This window comes from Canis lupus, chromosome 7, assembly GCF_011100685.1.
Source record: "Canis lupus familiaris isolate Mischka breed German Shepherd chromosome 7, alternate assembly UU_Cfam_GSD_1.0, whole genome shotgun sequence".
Classification (NCBI taxonomy): domain Eukaryota; kingdom Metazoa; phylum Chordata; class Mammalia; order Carnivora; family Canidae; genus Canis; species Canis lupus.
This window is the reverse complement of record NC_049228.1, coordinates 54,847,724-54,864,139: the sequence shown is the minus strand read 5'-3', so window position 1 is coordinate 54,864,139 and position 16,416 is coordinate 54,847,724. Positions and strand designations below refer to the sequence as shown.

General features: G+C 36.8%; 1 protein-coding gene across 7 annotated transcripts in view; it reads left to right on the top strand.

The window, feature by feature from the left end:
* The window catches only part of MAPRE2 (microtubule associated protein RP/EB family member 2), a 159,219-nt gene that overhangs the window by 113,305 nt on the left and 29,498 nt on the right, over positions 1-16,416 (top strand). For all 7 annotated transcript variants that reach the window (XM_038543515.1, XM_038543517.1, XM_038543514.1 and 4 more), the window contains 2 exons: positions 10,711-10,856; positions 14,450-14,663. In XM_038543515.1, the coding sequence (XP_038399443.1) occupies positions 10,711-10,856; positions 14,450-14,663 (360 nt within the window). The remainder of the gene's footprint in view (positions 1-10,710; positions 10,857-14,449; positions 14,664-16,416) is intronic.

The window sequence follows — 16,416 nt, the reverse complement described above, 5'->3', positions numbered from 1 at the left end:
ATTTTTATTTTTTTATTTTTATTTAATTTCTACAATATTACTTTCATGTGTGCAACATAGTGATCAGTACTTACATACATTATGAAATGTTCACCATGGTAAGTATAGCTCATCTGTTGTCATGCAAACATTACTGGTGATATTTCTTATGCTGCACTTGTCATTTCTATTACTTATTTTATAATTGGAAGTTATAAGGTGCTTTAAAAAGTTTTATAGCAAAAGAAAAAAAGGTTTTATAGCCTCTGAATTAGTAAAAACCTTAGTGTACGTGTCAGATGAGAGACCAACCACATGGTTTGGCAAGACCTTGTGATATATCCACTGATAGTCTTCAAAATCCATCTGCCTGAATAGTGATGGCTGACACATTTCTTTTTCTAAAAAGGAAGAGACAAAAATGTCCTTTGACAGCTTACTCTGTGTGTGGAAAAGGGAAAGGATGGGGTGCTTTTCAGCACTCTGAACAATTCATATAAGCCTTCTCTGTCTACGTCTGTGGAAGTTGAAATCTTCCTGCTGATTATTACTCCTTTTCTTCTTTATGAAATCAGTTTGAAAGTTACTTGTCTTTGGGACTTACTTAAAATATGAATAAAAAGTTTGACATAACTCCAAACAGTGGGAGGGAGCAGGAAGCTTGGTTAAGGACCGTGGGAATTCCAGGGAACAAGCTCACTTAGAGCTGGATTTCTGCACGCTGGATCTTTGTTTTTGCACTTGTGACTCGGGACAGGTGAAATAGACAGTGTCCTAAGTTCACTTTAATGAAGTGAAATAATACTGTGGTAACTGAAGCTATCAAGCTGCTGTTCGTGCCAGGAAATGTGGGAGATAGCTATAAAAGCAAAAACAGAGCTACTACCAACTTATTCATATTTATGTTGGACTAGGAAAATGCAGCTGAACTTGAGGATTTTTAAATTCCTTTAAAATGTTAATGTTTCAAAGCATTATTTCACGGTTGCCATTAAGCTCTTCAAGCCTTGCATTTGTGTAGGTAGGGGGATTTCTGCTGACATGCTGGAAATCTGTAACCCTGTATTCTGCAGCCTCACTTTCCTTGTTAAGAAGCCCCAATTTCCCAAAGGGGAATAGAATATTGCCTTCAACGTGAAGTGAGAGCTTCAGTTACAGACATGGTTCTGCAGTAACACCAGTTCAAGGATTGACAGGGTCAAATGCACACATAGAGCTGGAATGATCCTGATTATTGCGTAAAAACAATATTTTAATATGAAAGTTCTTTAATAATTCAACTGTTGAAGGTGACAGAACACACAGGTCTGTTGCTGAGTATGTAAATGGCAGGAGCTCGCGGAGGAATTCGTGAAAGAGCTGTAATTCAGAAGGGGCATGTGGGCCCCTGGGAGCGTTATTCCAGATGCAGCAACGTAGCTTCCAACAAACTACGACCAATGATGGTGATGGCTAGAAGCAAGAGCGCTGGCAAAAGTCTTAGTCATATGAGAATGAAGCATTATTGTCTCCTCATTAGCATAAATATCAAATATCTCTTAGAAGTTGGTGACAGAGAATTAGAGAATCATCTAATTTTAGAGTTTAGAGATCTCTCCAAACCTGACGTTTTGCAGACAGGAATACTGCTGGCTTAGAAAGGTATGATGACCTGTCACAGTCTATTCAAGATGATTAAGGCTTAGATCCAGGGACCAAAAGTTCAGTTCTCTATCTTTCTCTGCCCACTTCCTGGTCCTATTTGATACTACCTTGAGAGAAGCTTTGTCAGAAATCATTTGCCTGTAAAGGAAGATATAATTGTGTGGAAGTGTCTGGCAAATTAAGGTTGTCATTCTTCTGACCTTTCATCAATACCAACTAAGATGGCAAAAAGTTGTAATTGAATCCAGTGAGTGATATAGGCATTTTTGTTCCTTGGCCTGTGAGAACATTAGATGGGCAATTTGAGTAGTTCTTTGTGGCAAAACCCAATATAGCTTAATGTCTTCTGCACAGATTATGTCACATTTCTGGGAAAGTACTAGGAGATTTTGATACAATAATATATATTTTTATATATATATTACATCAGTATGTAAAACTAAATTCTTACAAGTGTGTATATACTAAAACTTGAAATCATGATACAGAACAGACAAATGAACTATCTATTCTAAGATTCTCCTATGAATAGGAAACATAAGCTGGCACTCCACCCTTGACATCAGTCTGAAAGGTTCCTATGTTCTCTTGCAGTTTATTTTGTGACTTCTTACAGAATTATAATCTAGAAAAATTTCCAAACTTTCTTTGAATTTCTACTTGTAATTTCCTAGAAGTGGAATATGGGAAGAGGAAATATTTAAGAAATTGAAGTTCAGGTCAGAGTCTAATTCCATTTCTGTTATTTTTATTAGCTGGATGACTTTCTGAACTTTTCCCAAATCTGTAAAATAGGTTGGTGGTGATGAAAATATTTTAGTGAGGTTTTAAATTTAAAAATAGACATGAAAGCTTTAACAGATTTTACATAAATGTAGGCATTTTCATTTCTTCTTGGCATAATATATAAATTAATATGTCCTTTTTTGTTATCTGAACATTTCCTGTTAAAAGTGTCAGTTTATCCTGATATTAATGTAAAATCAAATCCTGGAATCTGGTAGAAATGAGATTGTCATTTCATGCATTTCATGATCCCATAGACTTAAATCTTATATCCTTGAATCTTTTGAATGTAAGAATTCATTTTTGAGTTCTACCTTCATACAGTGTCTCACCTATTCATTTTGAGTTCCTGTCCCCAAACTTTTTAGCTCCATTATGTCACTTCTGATGTATAACAATTGGAAGCATTCTTTTTTTTTTTTTTTTTTAATTGGAAGCATTCTTACAGCTGTAGGTACAGGCGTAGCATGGCACTCTACAAAGAATAGTTTCCTATTTTCTATTTCCTCATCATTTTCAAAACTTGCAGACCTTCATAACTGCAGAATACCTTGAGTTCATGGGCTCAGAGTATATGGCCCATCACAATCTTGTTAATAAACACAACATTCTACAATTTGGATTGCTTTTACCATGGTGTATTATACTTAGCCTTTTGAGGCTTATCTTTCACTTCTCTGCAAATTTAGTTTCCAGGTGGTTCTTAGTTTAGAGTTCTTGCTAATTTTTACCCTAACAATTCTTAAAATATGTAGCAACTCTTCCCATACCCTTATTTGGGACTTGGTAATGTTAGAATCTTGCTATCACCCAGCCCTTCTTGGGGCTCGACTGCTACAACCTGTAAACCTTGATTTGTTGACCAGATATTAAAGGCCACACCATGCCAGGTACTATATTAAAGGCTTATATACAGAGGGAATCTAGACAGATAAAGTGTAAGCTCTCTTGAAACTTACATTGTAGTGAGAGGAAGGGAAACCACAGACCAATATATGAATTAGTAGAATAGGCCTAAAACAGAATATGATGGAGAATTACTTCAGATAAAGTCAGATGATACTAGAGCATAGAAAAATTGATGTTGCATTAGAGACTAAAGGATACTTGAAGTCATGACCTCAATGAGAAGGCGAGAGGAGATGTGATGTAGAACACCACAGGAGAGGTAGCCTTTGACAGAAATCAGAATACAATAGCCTGTTCAAGTTATGCCATGGTTATAGTTTCCTGCCCCAACAAGAACTCTTGACCACGTTCTTAGTAGCAATGATTAATTTCAAAGCATTCTTTTTATGATGTCTCTTGGGCAGTAGACATTTGGGGAGCTAGAAGTTGAGAATACCCAGATGGACATACGGGAGCAGTCTCAACAAACGTGAAGCATAGTTCCCAAAGTCAATAAAAGATTTCTTTAAAATATTCAGAGGTTCCTTTGACTCTAGAAGTATAACTATGATAGAATACCTTAAATGATCACATAATGTACCATATACTGCAGATGCTAATATGATCTCTTTCTACATTGCCTGTTGGATAAAAATCACTCCACTTGTTTGATGCTTATGTGGTTCTGAAAGCATAGAGGTGGGAAAAGCTGAGGGTAAACAGATTTTAAACTGTGCCATTGGCAATCTAATAAAAAAATTGTTTAGTGCACAAGTTTTTAGACCCTCAAAAAAATGTGAAAATTTTCCAAACATGTTTTTTAAGCTTAAAAGAATCATAAAACAAAAGAAAACAAAGTTGCAGACAGTTTCATGAGTATAGGTATAAAAATCATAAGGTATTTGTGGATCTAAACCAGCACTGTAATAAAAACTTCAGTAAACATCACCATGTAGGACTTACACTAGGGATGCAAAGATAAGTCAACATTGGGAAACCTATGAATGTGATTGATCAGTTCATAGATCAAAGGAGAAAACATTTTTATTGTCTCCATGGTTGCTCCATTTTTATTGTCTCCAAAGGTAGTTGGTGAAATTCAGGATCCCTTCCTGATAACAACCGTTGGTAAAACTCAGAAAAATATTTCCATAGTATCAGGAATCAGTAGCCAATAACAGACTTAGAGGAAGAACAGAAGATTATCTCATTTAAGAAAAAAAGTATATATATACACATATATACCTCCACAAAAATATAGTACAAAAGTATAATTTTATGTATTATTTGTCCCTAGGAAACTGAAAAGAAACAACTGTGATTTTGTTAGAATTCATGAGTTAATTCATGAGTATTTAAAAATCAAACAGCCTAGATAAAATAAGCATCTAGAAAGACCTAACTACTGAAACTTAAAATAAAAATTCTTAATAGACCTATATAATAGGAGATGGAATTTGTAATTTTTAAAGAATCCTAAAAAGAAAAGCACAAGCCCAGATGACTTCAATTATGAATTCTACCAAATTAAAAAAAATAAATAACATCCTTCACAAATCCTTTCAAAACATAAGAGGAAAAAACACTTTCCAACTTATTTTGTGGGGGCCAGAATCAACCCACACCAAAGATACGACAAGAAAACTACAGACTAATATATCTTATGAATATAGATGTACTTTCTCAACAAAATACTAACAGTGGATCTGGCAACATATAAAGGGGATTATATGCCATGATCAAATGGGACTAAAGAAACCAATATAATATATCATTTAATAGAATAAAGGACAAAGGCCATGTGATAATTTTAATAGATGCAGAAAAAACATTTGACAAAATTCAACACCCTTTTATGTTACAAAATACTAAAGTAGGAATAGAAGGGAACTTCCTCAGTCTGATGGTACAATCTAGGAGAAACTTGCAGCTAATGTCATACTTAGTGGTTGAAGAGCTGGATGCATTGCCCCCTAAGACCAGACAAGGATGTTCATTGTCAGTGCTTTTATTCAACATTGTACTAAAGATTCAAGCCACAGCAATTGGGCAAGAAAAATATGCATTCAGTGTAGAAAAGGAGTAGACTTGTCTCTATATATAGATGTCATGATCTTATGTGGGGGAAAAAAATCCTAAGCACACCCAAAGAAACTTTTATAATTGCTAAGTGAGTTAATCAAGGTTGCAGGATATACAAGATCAATACCCAAAAATCAATGGTACTTCTGTATATTAACAATGAACAATCTAAAAATAGAATTAAGAATACATTAAAAACATAAAAATTTAGGGGCACCTAGGTTGCACAGTTGGTTAAGCATCTGCCTTCAGCTCAGATCTTGATCCCGGAGTCCTGGGATCAAGCACTGAGTCAGGCTCGCTGCTTAGCAGGGAGTCCGCTTCTCCCTCTCTTTCTGCCTGTCCCTCTGCTTATGTTCTCTCTCTCTTTCTCTGTCAAGTAATAAATAAATAAAATCTTCTTTAAAAATTCAGAAGTGGAAGCTTTATATACTGAAAACTGGAAAACATCATTGAAAAAAATTAAGTAAGACATCCCATGTTCATGGATTGGAAGACTTACTATTGTTAAGGTGGCAGTATTTTCCAAATCTAGATTCAATTCAATCCCTATCAAAATCTTAGCTGCCTTTTTACAGAAATTGATGAGCTGATTCTAAAACTAATCTGGAAATTCAGAATACCTGTTTGAAAAGGAAAAGCAAAGTTGGAGAACTTCTGCTTTTGATTTCAAAACTGACTACAAAGCTATAGTAATCAAGATTATTACTACATAAAGATCAATATATAAATAGAATTGAGAGCCCAGAAACCTGTACATTGATAGCTAATTGATTTTCAACAAGAGTGCCAAGACAATTGAATGGAAAGTATAGTTTTTTCAACAAGTGGTGCCAGGACAACTGAATAGTCACACGCAAAATTATGAAGTTAGACCCAAACCTTGCACCTATATACAAGAAATGATTCAAAATGGATCATTGACCTAAATGTATGAACTAAAACTACAACTTTTAGGAGAAAATGTAGGTGTAAATCATGGATCTTGGATTTTAGGCAATGGTTTGTTAGAAATGACAAAAGCCCAAGTGACAAAAAAAATTATCCTTCATCAAGGTAAAAATATGTGTTAGGCCATGTGGGTGGCTCAGTCAGTTAGGAGTTCTGGCGCTTGATTTTGGCTCGTGTCATGATCTCCAGGCCTTAAGACTGAGCCTTATGTCAGGTTCCCTGCTCAGCAAGGAATCCGCCTAGGATTCTCTTTCTCTCTCTCCTTGTCCTCTGCACATCTCTCTCTCTCTCCCTCTTTCCCTTCTCTCCCTCTCTCTCTCTCTTTCTCCCTCTCCCCCTCTCTCTCTCTGTCTCTGTCTCTTTAATAAATAAAATCTTTTTTAAAAAGTAAAAAATGTATGCTTCAAAAGATGCTATCAAGAAAGTAAAAAGACAATTCACAGGAGGAAGTATTTGCAAATTAGATACCTGATAAGAGACATGTCCCTAAAAGGTAGAAAGAACTTTCACAAATAAATGGAAAAATAACCCACTTTAAAAATGGGCAAAGTATTTGCACAAACATTTCTCCAAAGAGGATTTATAAATGGCCAAAAAAACAAGAAAAAGATGTTTAACATTATTAGTCTTTAGGGAAATCAAATCAAAATTTACACCTACTAGGATGACTATAATCAAAAAGACAATTATCATTAGTGAAGATGTGGAACTAGAACCCTCATACACTTCTGGTGGGAATGCAAAACAGAAAACAGCTTGCCAGTTCCTCAAATGTTAGACATAGAGGAGGTGTACCGTATCCCAAGAGAATTGAAAACTTTAAGTCCACACAAAATCTTGTAGCATTGCTCATCATAGCCCCAAAGTGAAAACCCAAATGTTCATCAACTGATGAGTAAATCAATAAAATGTGGCATATGCACAAATTGGAAATTATTAAGCCATAGAAAGGAATGTAAAGTTCTGATACATACCACAACATAGATGAACCTTGAAAAGATTTTGCTAAGTTAAACCAGACACAAAGGCCACATATTTTATGATTCGTTAATATGAAATGTCCAGAATAGGCAGATCCATAGAGACAGCAAATAGATTAGTGGTTGGTTACCAGGATGGGGGGGGGGGGGGGGGGGAGTGACTGCTAATGGGTATGGAGTTTATTTTGGTGATAAAGAAAACCTTCTGGAATTAGTAGTGATGGATGCACGATTCTGTGAATATCTTCAATGCCACAGAATGGTATACAACCGACCCTTGAACACATGGGTTTGAACTGCACATATCCATTTATATGTGGATTTTTAAAGATAAGTACAGTACAATATCATAAATATAGTTTCTCTTATGATTTTCTCTAGCTTGCTTTATTATTGTAAGTATACAGTATTTGAACAGAATACATCTATAAAACGTGTTGACTGTTATTGGTAAGGCTTCCAGCCAACAGTAGGATATTAGTAGTTTAGTTTTTTGGTAGTCAGAAGTTACATGCAGATTTTCAACTGTGTGGAAGGGTCAATGCCCCTAGCCCTCATGTTGTTTAAGGGTCAACTGTACTTTAAAAGGCTGAACTTTGATATGTGACTTATATCTCAACAGAACTGTTGTTTAGTATAGAAGTAAATTTTAAAAAGGTAATCTATTTTCTATATGCCACAAATGACAAATACAAAATAGAAAGGAAAGAATAAATGCAATATAAAATTTAAGACAATTTTGAGAAAGAATGGAAATTATTCTACAGATAACAATATACATTATAGAGTTTGATTTAACAGAGTATAAACTTAACCAATGGGACAGACCAAAATAAATTTAAGTCTAGGAAGAGACCTAAATGCATGTATTAGGAAAGCAATAAATAGTAAAGATAATGCTTTTCCCAAGTGGGAAAAATATAGATTATTCATGAAAATGAAATGATGACGTTCAACACCTACCTGACTTTAACAGTTGGCATTTGCTGTTGAAAATAGCAAAAAATAATCCTGGCAAGCTTAAGCAGAGACAAATTTACAGGAAGAATATTTGGTAGCTCAGTCAGTAGGAAATCAAGCCAGACCTGGGAATAGAGCCTCCCTTCTGCACTGGCCTGGGATGCCTCTTTGTTGCTGTCACAGGACCCTAGATCGCACCAGTGCCACCATGACTAAATTCTAAGAGTCTCTGTGTATTTTTGTCACTGTTAAGACCCTGAGACCCAGGCAGAGCCCAGGAGGCAGGCCTGCATCTTTATTGCTGGGTATGGGGAAAAGGATATCTGCCCACCATTGGTACTGTTGTGGGAGGCAGGGCACTGTAGCATCAACCCAGACAGGAAGATGCCCAAATGTTGGGGAGCCAAAAATGACAGATTCTCACTAACATTTGGAGTAACTAAAATTAGAGTCATCCTTTATGTCATGGACTAAAATAAATTCTACACGAATTCAGAATGTAAATGTGAAACTTGAGACCATAAAATACTTGAAGAAAATATATATGAATATTTATCTAATCTTGGTTTGGGTAAGTTGCTTAGCATGATATAAAAATCAGACAGCCATTAAAAATGTCAGTAGAGACCATTAAATGACCTAGAAAAGGGAATCAGTCTGTTGAAAAAAAAAAAAAAAAAGAATGGTATATACTAGAACATTAATAGTGGTTCTCTTTAGGTGACCTAGAAATGTTTTTTTCCTTTTTTCCTCCTTATCTCAGGTTTGTTTTCCTTTCCAAAAGGTGTTACTACTTTTTAAATTTAGGAAGTGAGTTGGTTGGTTGGTTTGTAAGTATACATAGGTATCTGGATCTTTATAAGTACATTTTATGCTAAATGCAACAAAAGTAAGAATAACTCATCAAAAAGTGAGTAATGAGACAATTGTGTTTAGACATCCCCCATCTCATAAAAATAATGTTCAAATGGCTATTGGAATTTGCTCCATCTGGGGGCACTTCAAAAGGAAGACCTGAATAATTGAATTGTGACCATAAGAATGCCCTCCAAGATCATGATGTTTCTCTTACCTCCTCCAGTGTTTTTTGTTTTATTTTGTTTTTAAGAGAGCCCATCTGCTTAAGTAGGAATATACTAATTTGTGCTGGCTGTTGGCCTCTAAGGGACAACCTCACAGATGCAAAGATTCTAGAGGTGATATTTACTGTGGTCTCTATTCCATTACTTTATACTCTTACCTACGAACAGTGAGCTGCCTCACCGTTTCCTGTTGAGGCAGCCCTTAGATCCCTGGTACCTTGTTTGATCTTGGATTCCTATCTCAGGGAAAGATGCTCAATATCTATGACCTAAGAGATGCTGGCTTCTTCTGTAAAGGTGAATCTCACAAATGGAATAAAGAGCTTCTCATAGAAACCTTGATACCAGAGGTTGAGGGGAGTCCTTCATGTTCTAGAAAGGTTGCCATTGGCACATTATAGAAACAGACTAAGAGATCTGGAGAAGGAAAGAGACTACAGCTTATTCTCATTCTTGCAGCTCTGTGGCTTTTCCTCCTTGTAAAAGAAAAATAATCATTCTGGCTTTGAATTTCTTTTCTAAATGCCTCTAGCCTTAACTATTAAGAAAATATGAATCAGTAAACATGATCTTGCTGGGATTTTCTAGTGGAAACTATCATGATGTAAGAATTCTTCATAAAAAAATATATATGAAAGACTAATCCTTTTTTCTAGAACCATTTCCTCAGGGGACTCGTTGAACATTGCTGTTATTTTTATTTCTCAGTCATAAACAGCATGACTCTCAACTTCTGTAAGTTTCAGAGTCTCCGTGTCTTCATCCTTCATGTTAATATAGGACCCCATTGCTCTGGCCTGGAATTAAATTGGTATACAACTGTTTTTGGCATTAGATAGTTGAGTTATCCAGTTTCACTTAAGTTATTTTGCAAGGTGGATATAAAACAGGTTGGTCATATTTGTATTTGCTGTGGGGTTTTTTTTTGTTTTGGTTTTTTAGTTACACATTTTGTGAGAAGTTTTGCAGCTGTCCTGCGTTTCAACTTTGTTTTTCTTTTACATCTATATATTTTGATGACTTGGAGGAGGTAGCATCTAGATGGAAGAAAAAAAAAGTTTCTTTTTTTCTGATAGAAGCTCTTACCTCGATTTCCTTTATCAAAGTATTTCTGTTCACTGTTTGTGGAATGTCAACTGTTTATTGAACACTACATCAATTCCATAGCGGTTAGGAGTGGGGAGAGCTGCGTGGAGGCGTGATCTCTTCTCTGGCGCCTGGCCTGAGTGAGTGCAGGAGGTGGGCGCACACTGAAAGGAGCACACAACTGGGGGGTGGGGGAGCTTCCTGCCCAGCAATCTTCAGTAACACCTGGCCGCAGTCAGACTTACATCAGCATTTTTCTCCTCTCTTTCCAGGAGCTGCCTATTGCCAGTTTATGGACATGCTCTTCCCAGGCTGCATTAGTTTGAAGAAAGTAAAATTTCAAGCAAAGTTGGAGCACGAGTATATTCACAATTTTAAGCTTCTGCAAGCGTCGTTTAAGCGAATGAATGTTGATAAGGTAGGAAACTAACCTTCACTTCGTAAGATGCACGGTCTTTCCTTAAAATTGTTTTTGGGCCAAAATGCAAAAATCCAAAGATGTATCCATGGCATATGTCTTGTTACTGTCAAAGTAGTTTGGGGTCTGTACCTAGCATAAAGCATTCACCCTCACTTCCCATATTTGTAGGAGTCTCTTATTTTAGGAAGTTTCTAGACTTTACAGGTATTAGATTAAAAACTGTAACAGTAACTATGAAGGTTAAAATGTTGTTACTTTGTTTTAGCATTGCAGATGAAAAATTTTTGTTTGCCAGATGCCACTGAGGTTCTTTGTGTCTTTTGTGCCTTTGGGGAAAAGGCAGGTTACAATGGAAATGGCATGGGTTTCTGTCCCAGTCCAAGATTCTAGCAAGTTAACTTGAACTCTTTGAGTTACTCATCAATAAAGTGGGACTAAAGCCTCTTGTCCTGTGGTTATGAAGTAAAAGTGAGAATGCATGTCAGAGTGTCCAGCATAGTGTATACACTCAAATTTTTGCTCAGTGTACATAAACTGTCCCTTTTCCCCCTTCAAGTGTTACAATTTTGTCCTGGCAGTGTACAAATGAAGTAGACTGAAGTCCTTTCTTCCCATGATAAAGGGCTATTGCTGAAGTCCACTCAGGCTCTGCATGCTTCCTGTTATGCAAACACATGTATAGTCCATATTCCTTACATAGGATATATTTTTTAGATGGAATGGTTTTGGGAAGAAATGAATTTTGAACAAGGGGAAAGAGAAAAAACAGGAAAACCAGAAGACTCTTCTTTGCATCAATAGTAGCAATAGATAGGCCTTGGAAATGAAAATTTTAAATACTGTTACAAGAGACAGATTAAAGGAAAAGAGAAAAAGTTTGCTGAACTGTACATATTTATGATATAATTAATATCTTCCTAAATCAAAGCATTCTTATCAAAATATTAAAATCTTGGCTTCTTATTTTCTCAGAATTTTTATTTCAAAAGACCTACCTCTAACAGCTCAACCTTCTGGAGTCTTTTCAACTTTGTCCTGTACTGTGGTTAATTTCCAATTAACTCCTTCCATAGGTGTTGGAAACCAGAGCTACATAGGGTCTTCTTACTTATTAACAGTATTCCTTCTCTATAGGTTTCTGTATCCTTCCTCTATACTAGCTTCTAGATCAAAAAGAAAAACATTCATAAATAGCTGTGCAACAAATTAGGGAGCTCCATATCTTTCTGGAAGCATATAGAGAGAGTAGATAAGCCATTGTTAAGGATGTCAAAGATAAAATTCTGGTGGAAGGAGATTGGCCTTGATCACCTTTGTTGGCCTGTCTGGCTTAAAACACTATGATTCCACTCAAGAGTCCTTGGGAAGATAGTGGTTCCTGTGCATGTTTGTCAGTGTAACAGCAGGTGGGAAGCATCTGTGTGAAGATTTCCTTGCCACCCCAGAGTTTGAACTTATGCCCCCAGCACTTTGATTTTGATAGGGAATGTGAAATTAAGTCAACAGAAGTGCCTCCTTGCAACAGTTAAGGTGGTACCACCATCTAAAACTGTTGTTAAATTTTCACATTTGGCAGAAACCAGAATATAGTAGCATTTAACTAAAGGGCTTTATTCCCTAAGAAGGCACTTACTAAAAATCAGTATCAGAGAGGAAGATAAACTGTGAGATGAGAGACAGTTGACTCTGGGAAACAAACGAAGGGCTGCAGGGGGTTGGGGGGCGGGAGAGGGGGGCACATGATGTGATGAGCACTGGGTGTTATACACAAATGATGAATTATTGAAAACTCCATCTGAAACTAATGATGTACTATATGTTGGCAAATTGAATTAAATTTTAAAAACCTTAAAAATATTGGTATTAGCACAAACAAAAGTTATAAATCAGAAAACATGAAAATATTTAGCACAATAAAAAGTCAAATATTAAATGCATGTGTGGAAGGAATTATTCTGTGTGGGCAGACTTCACTTAAGTTTGGGAGGAGAGAGAGCTCTACACCCAAGTCCTCCCTCCCTGAAAGAGTCTTCACAAAAAATGTGGTCCCTTCCCAAAGTTTGTTTCTCTTTGTTTTGCTCTATACTTCGTTTCAATTTTTGCTTCATCAAAAACATTTTTGAAAAAGATTCATTGCTAATGATTTAGTTTAGTTTAATGGGTGGCCTAAAATGCTTCAGTTGTTTTTTTTTCCTTAAAGTAGTCATTGATATTTGAGATCTTTATTTTTAAGTGATCCTGAGGATCCATTTTAGAATATCAGTGGTTTCTAGTTCCTGAGTGGCAAAGCCTTGCTGAAAATTTAATGTATATGGCTTCCATTCATACGATTACACAGTGAAGCTGTGTGCTTTAAACACTAGGCTTGTGTCTGAATTGTGTACTTGTGATAAGATTCACTCCTTAGCTTTCTAACTCTCGTGGCCTACATTCAGCTAGGATTCCCAAAGATGAGGATGTCAGAACCTGGTAATGGCACAATCTGAATAACTAAGTCCTTTTTTCCATTTTCCTTCAAAAATAGCTGCCCACTGAAGTAAAGCTAGTCACCCCATATTTCTTCCTGTCATAATTCTGAAAGTTCCTGTACAGCCTCTAATGGGAATACCTATTGGCCGTCCTGTCTAGGTTGCCAGTAGAAAGGCCTACTCCATGAAAAGCTGAGATCTGTCTCAGAAGTGGAGGTGAATTTGGTGTACCTTGTCTTCCAGAATGCCTTCAGTGACTTCCCTAACCAGACCCCATTCTGTCCCTCTGCTCTCCCATGGCACATCAGCTGGGCTCCTGTGTAGCCCATGGACTACTGGGCTCTGTATTGCAGGCAGTTGTTTTGTTTTTTTAAGATTTATTAGGGAGAGAGAGAAAAAGTGAGGGGGGACAGAGGGAGAGAGAATCTCAAGCAGACTCACTGCTGAGTGCAGAGCCCAACATAGAGGCTCCACTTCACGACCTGAGATTGTGACCCAGCCAAAATCAAGAGTCAGACACTTAACTGATTGAGCCATCCAGGCATCCTACAGGCAGTTCTTTTTAATGCTTGTTTCTCTGTCTTGTGTAAAAATAAAACAACAGAAAACAGGGAAGTTTATTTAGCCTCATACAAACCATTAGATAAGTAAATGTTTGCATTGATTTGAATCTTATTCATTCACACTCTCTGGTAGCTATAATCCTTACAGGAGTTTATTCCAACACCGCTGGAGCAAGTGGTAAAAAGAAATATGGAAAATCCATCAATCTTGAAACAGCACAACATCCCAGGCCCATTTTTGCAGGGAGATGCTTGAGTAATTAAATACATCATGAAGAGGATCAGCCCCTCTTGACAGCTAAGGGTATTCCTTGTTTCATCTCATTTGTTCAGAAGTAGGCAATAAATCACAAGAACCATCTACAGCATTTTAGTTTAACTTTTCTTTAATATGATGGGGGGAAAAAAAGGTGAATTCTAGAATATAGCTGGTCAAGAAGCTGAGGGGGAAACCAGTAGTCTGTAATCGTGGATGCATAGGAAATAGTTACAGAGAACACTTTAGTTGTGTTAAATACCCCCAAACAGGGTCATGACTCACAGAGATTTTATGTTGCAGGTGATCCCAGTGGAGAAGCTGGTGAAAGGACGTTTCCAGGACAACCTGGATTTCATTCAGTGGTTTAAGAAATTCTATGATGCTAACTATGACGGGAAAGAGTATGATCCTGTAGAAGCACGGCAAGGGCAAGATGCAATCCCTCCCCCTGACCCTGGCGAACAGATCTTCAACCTGCCGAAAAAGTCTCACCATGCAAACTCCCCCACCGCAGGTATCAGAACAGTGAAATCGGACACTCTCTTTCTTTTTAGAAAATGGCTCAGGTTCATCTGTGCTTTCCTGTGTTTGGTTGATTATTCCCAGCAGTCTCTTTATGCCTCTGGATGGTTTTTATTGTTGTCTCTCTGACCACATTATCTTCCCAGCAGTGTCTTATCTATAATAAGTCTAATGATCATGATTAGACTACTAAAAAGGCAGAGTTACTCACCTTGTATCATTCAAGCTGTGTGTTAAAATAATACTCCAGGGATAGATTTCATTTTCTTGGTATGTTTTTCTGAAAAATATCAAGTCTGTTTAGATTTCAACTGAAGTATTTTTACTGCTTAATTGCTGGCTATAGAAACAGAATATGAACCAATTTATGTTTTTAAATATGAATAATCTATAATCTTTGAAAGAAAAGTTATGAAATATGCATTCTATCTCCTGTATGGTCAGTGCCAATTTTTATGTGATAATACTCAGCAAGACCTCATTTATTCAGCTCCAAAAGTAAAATCATAGGGGATGAATACCTAGAACTTTAAAGTTCTTTAAACTTTTGTGGATAAAATCTTTCAAAAATATAAACATCCTTCCATAAAAAATAGACTTTATCAAACAGGTAGGTGTTCTTGTACAATTGAGGTCATTATTAACACAAGTTATGATACTGTACAGTTAAACAATGAAATCCTCAGAAACTACTTGTTCCATCCTAAAAACCAGCATTCACACTTGTTAAATCAGTAACGTTAATATTGTAAATAATACAAATTCCTTATTTATCATTTATCCCCAGCCTCCAATCAGGATGGATAAGAGGTGGCTAGAAGAATACTAATACATTTAAAAAAAAAAAAAAACTAATACTAAACTAATACTAAACATACTAAGAAGTATGTTGCATAGGCTAGAGGTGTACATTTGTGAGGCTTCCATATACCCACGTCATTGAGGCTGAAAGGGGAGCCTCTAACATTGAATGTTTGGGTAGAAAAGGAAGGATTTGCACCTGTGCAAGGAAGATGCCAGAAAGAAATGAGGGAATGGGGAATGGCACGTCAGGGAGGCAGAAGGAAATGGAACAGACTAGCCAACATGTCTAAATCTGTGGAGGAGTCCGGTAAAATAAGGTCTGAAAGAGCCCATTGGATTTCCAATTTAGGGGTCACCCAGTGGAATGATGGGACCCAGGGTGAGTTAGAGGAATTGGAGGAAGAGTTTAAGGTAGCATAAAAATCCAGTGTTGAAGCTATAAAATGAATGAGCTTATAAAAAAGAAACTAAGTTGACACACAGGTTTCTGGGAATACATACATTTAAGGAGCAGAGGAAAAAGAGGAAGCTGAGAAAAAAGATATCAACATCGGGAGAAAAACTAGGAAAATTCAGAATCAGAGAATGAAGAGTAGGAAATTTCTAGAAAGAGGGATCACCTGCAATGCCAGAAATTAACTGTGGAGAGATCAAATAGGATGAAGCCTGAAAAGAGGCCAAAGGTACCTGACTCTTAGGAGGGGAGGAATGATCCTTGAGAGAACTGGTCTGTTAAAATGCTGAGTGCACATACCTGCTGGACTGCAGAGACTGGACGAGGGCATGACCTCACAAATGGCTAGGTCATGCAGTAAGCGTAGATTCCACCTTCACCAAAGTCATCAGGAAACAAGTTGAGGAAGACTGTTTAGTTGTTATGGGGAGAAGCTGACAGCCTCAAGAGGTGAGATTGGAAAGAGCTGGTGTTGTTCTTGATCTGT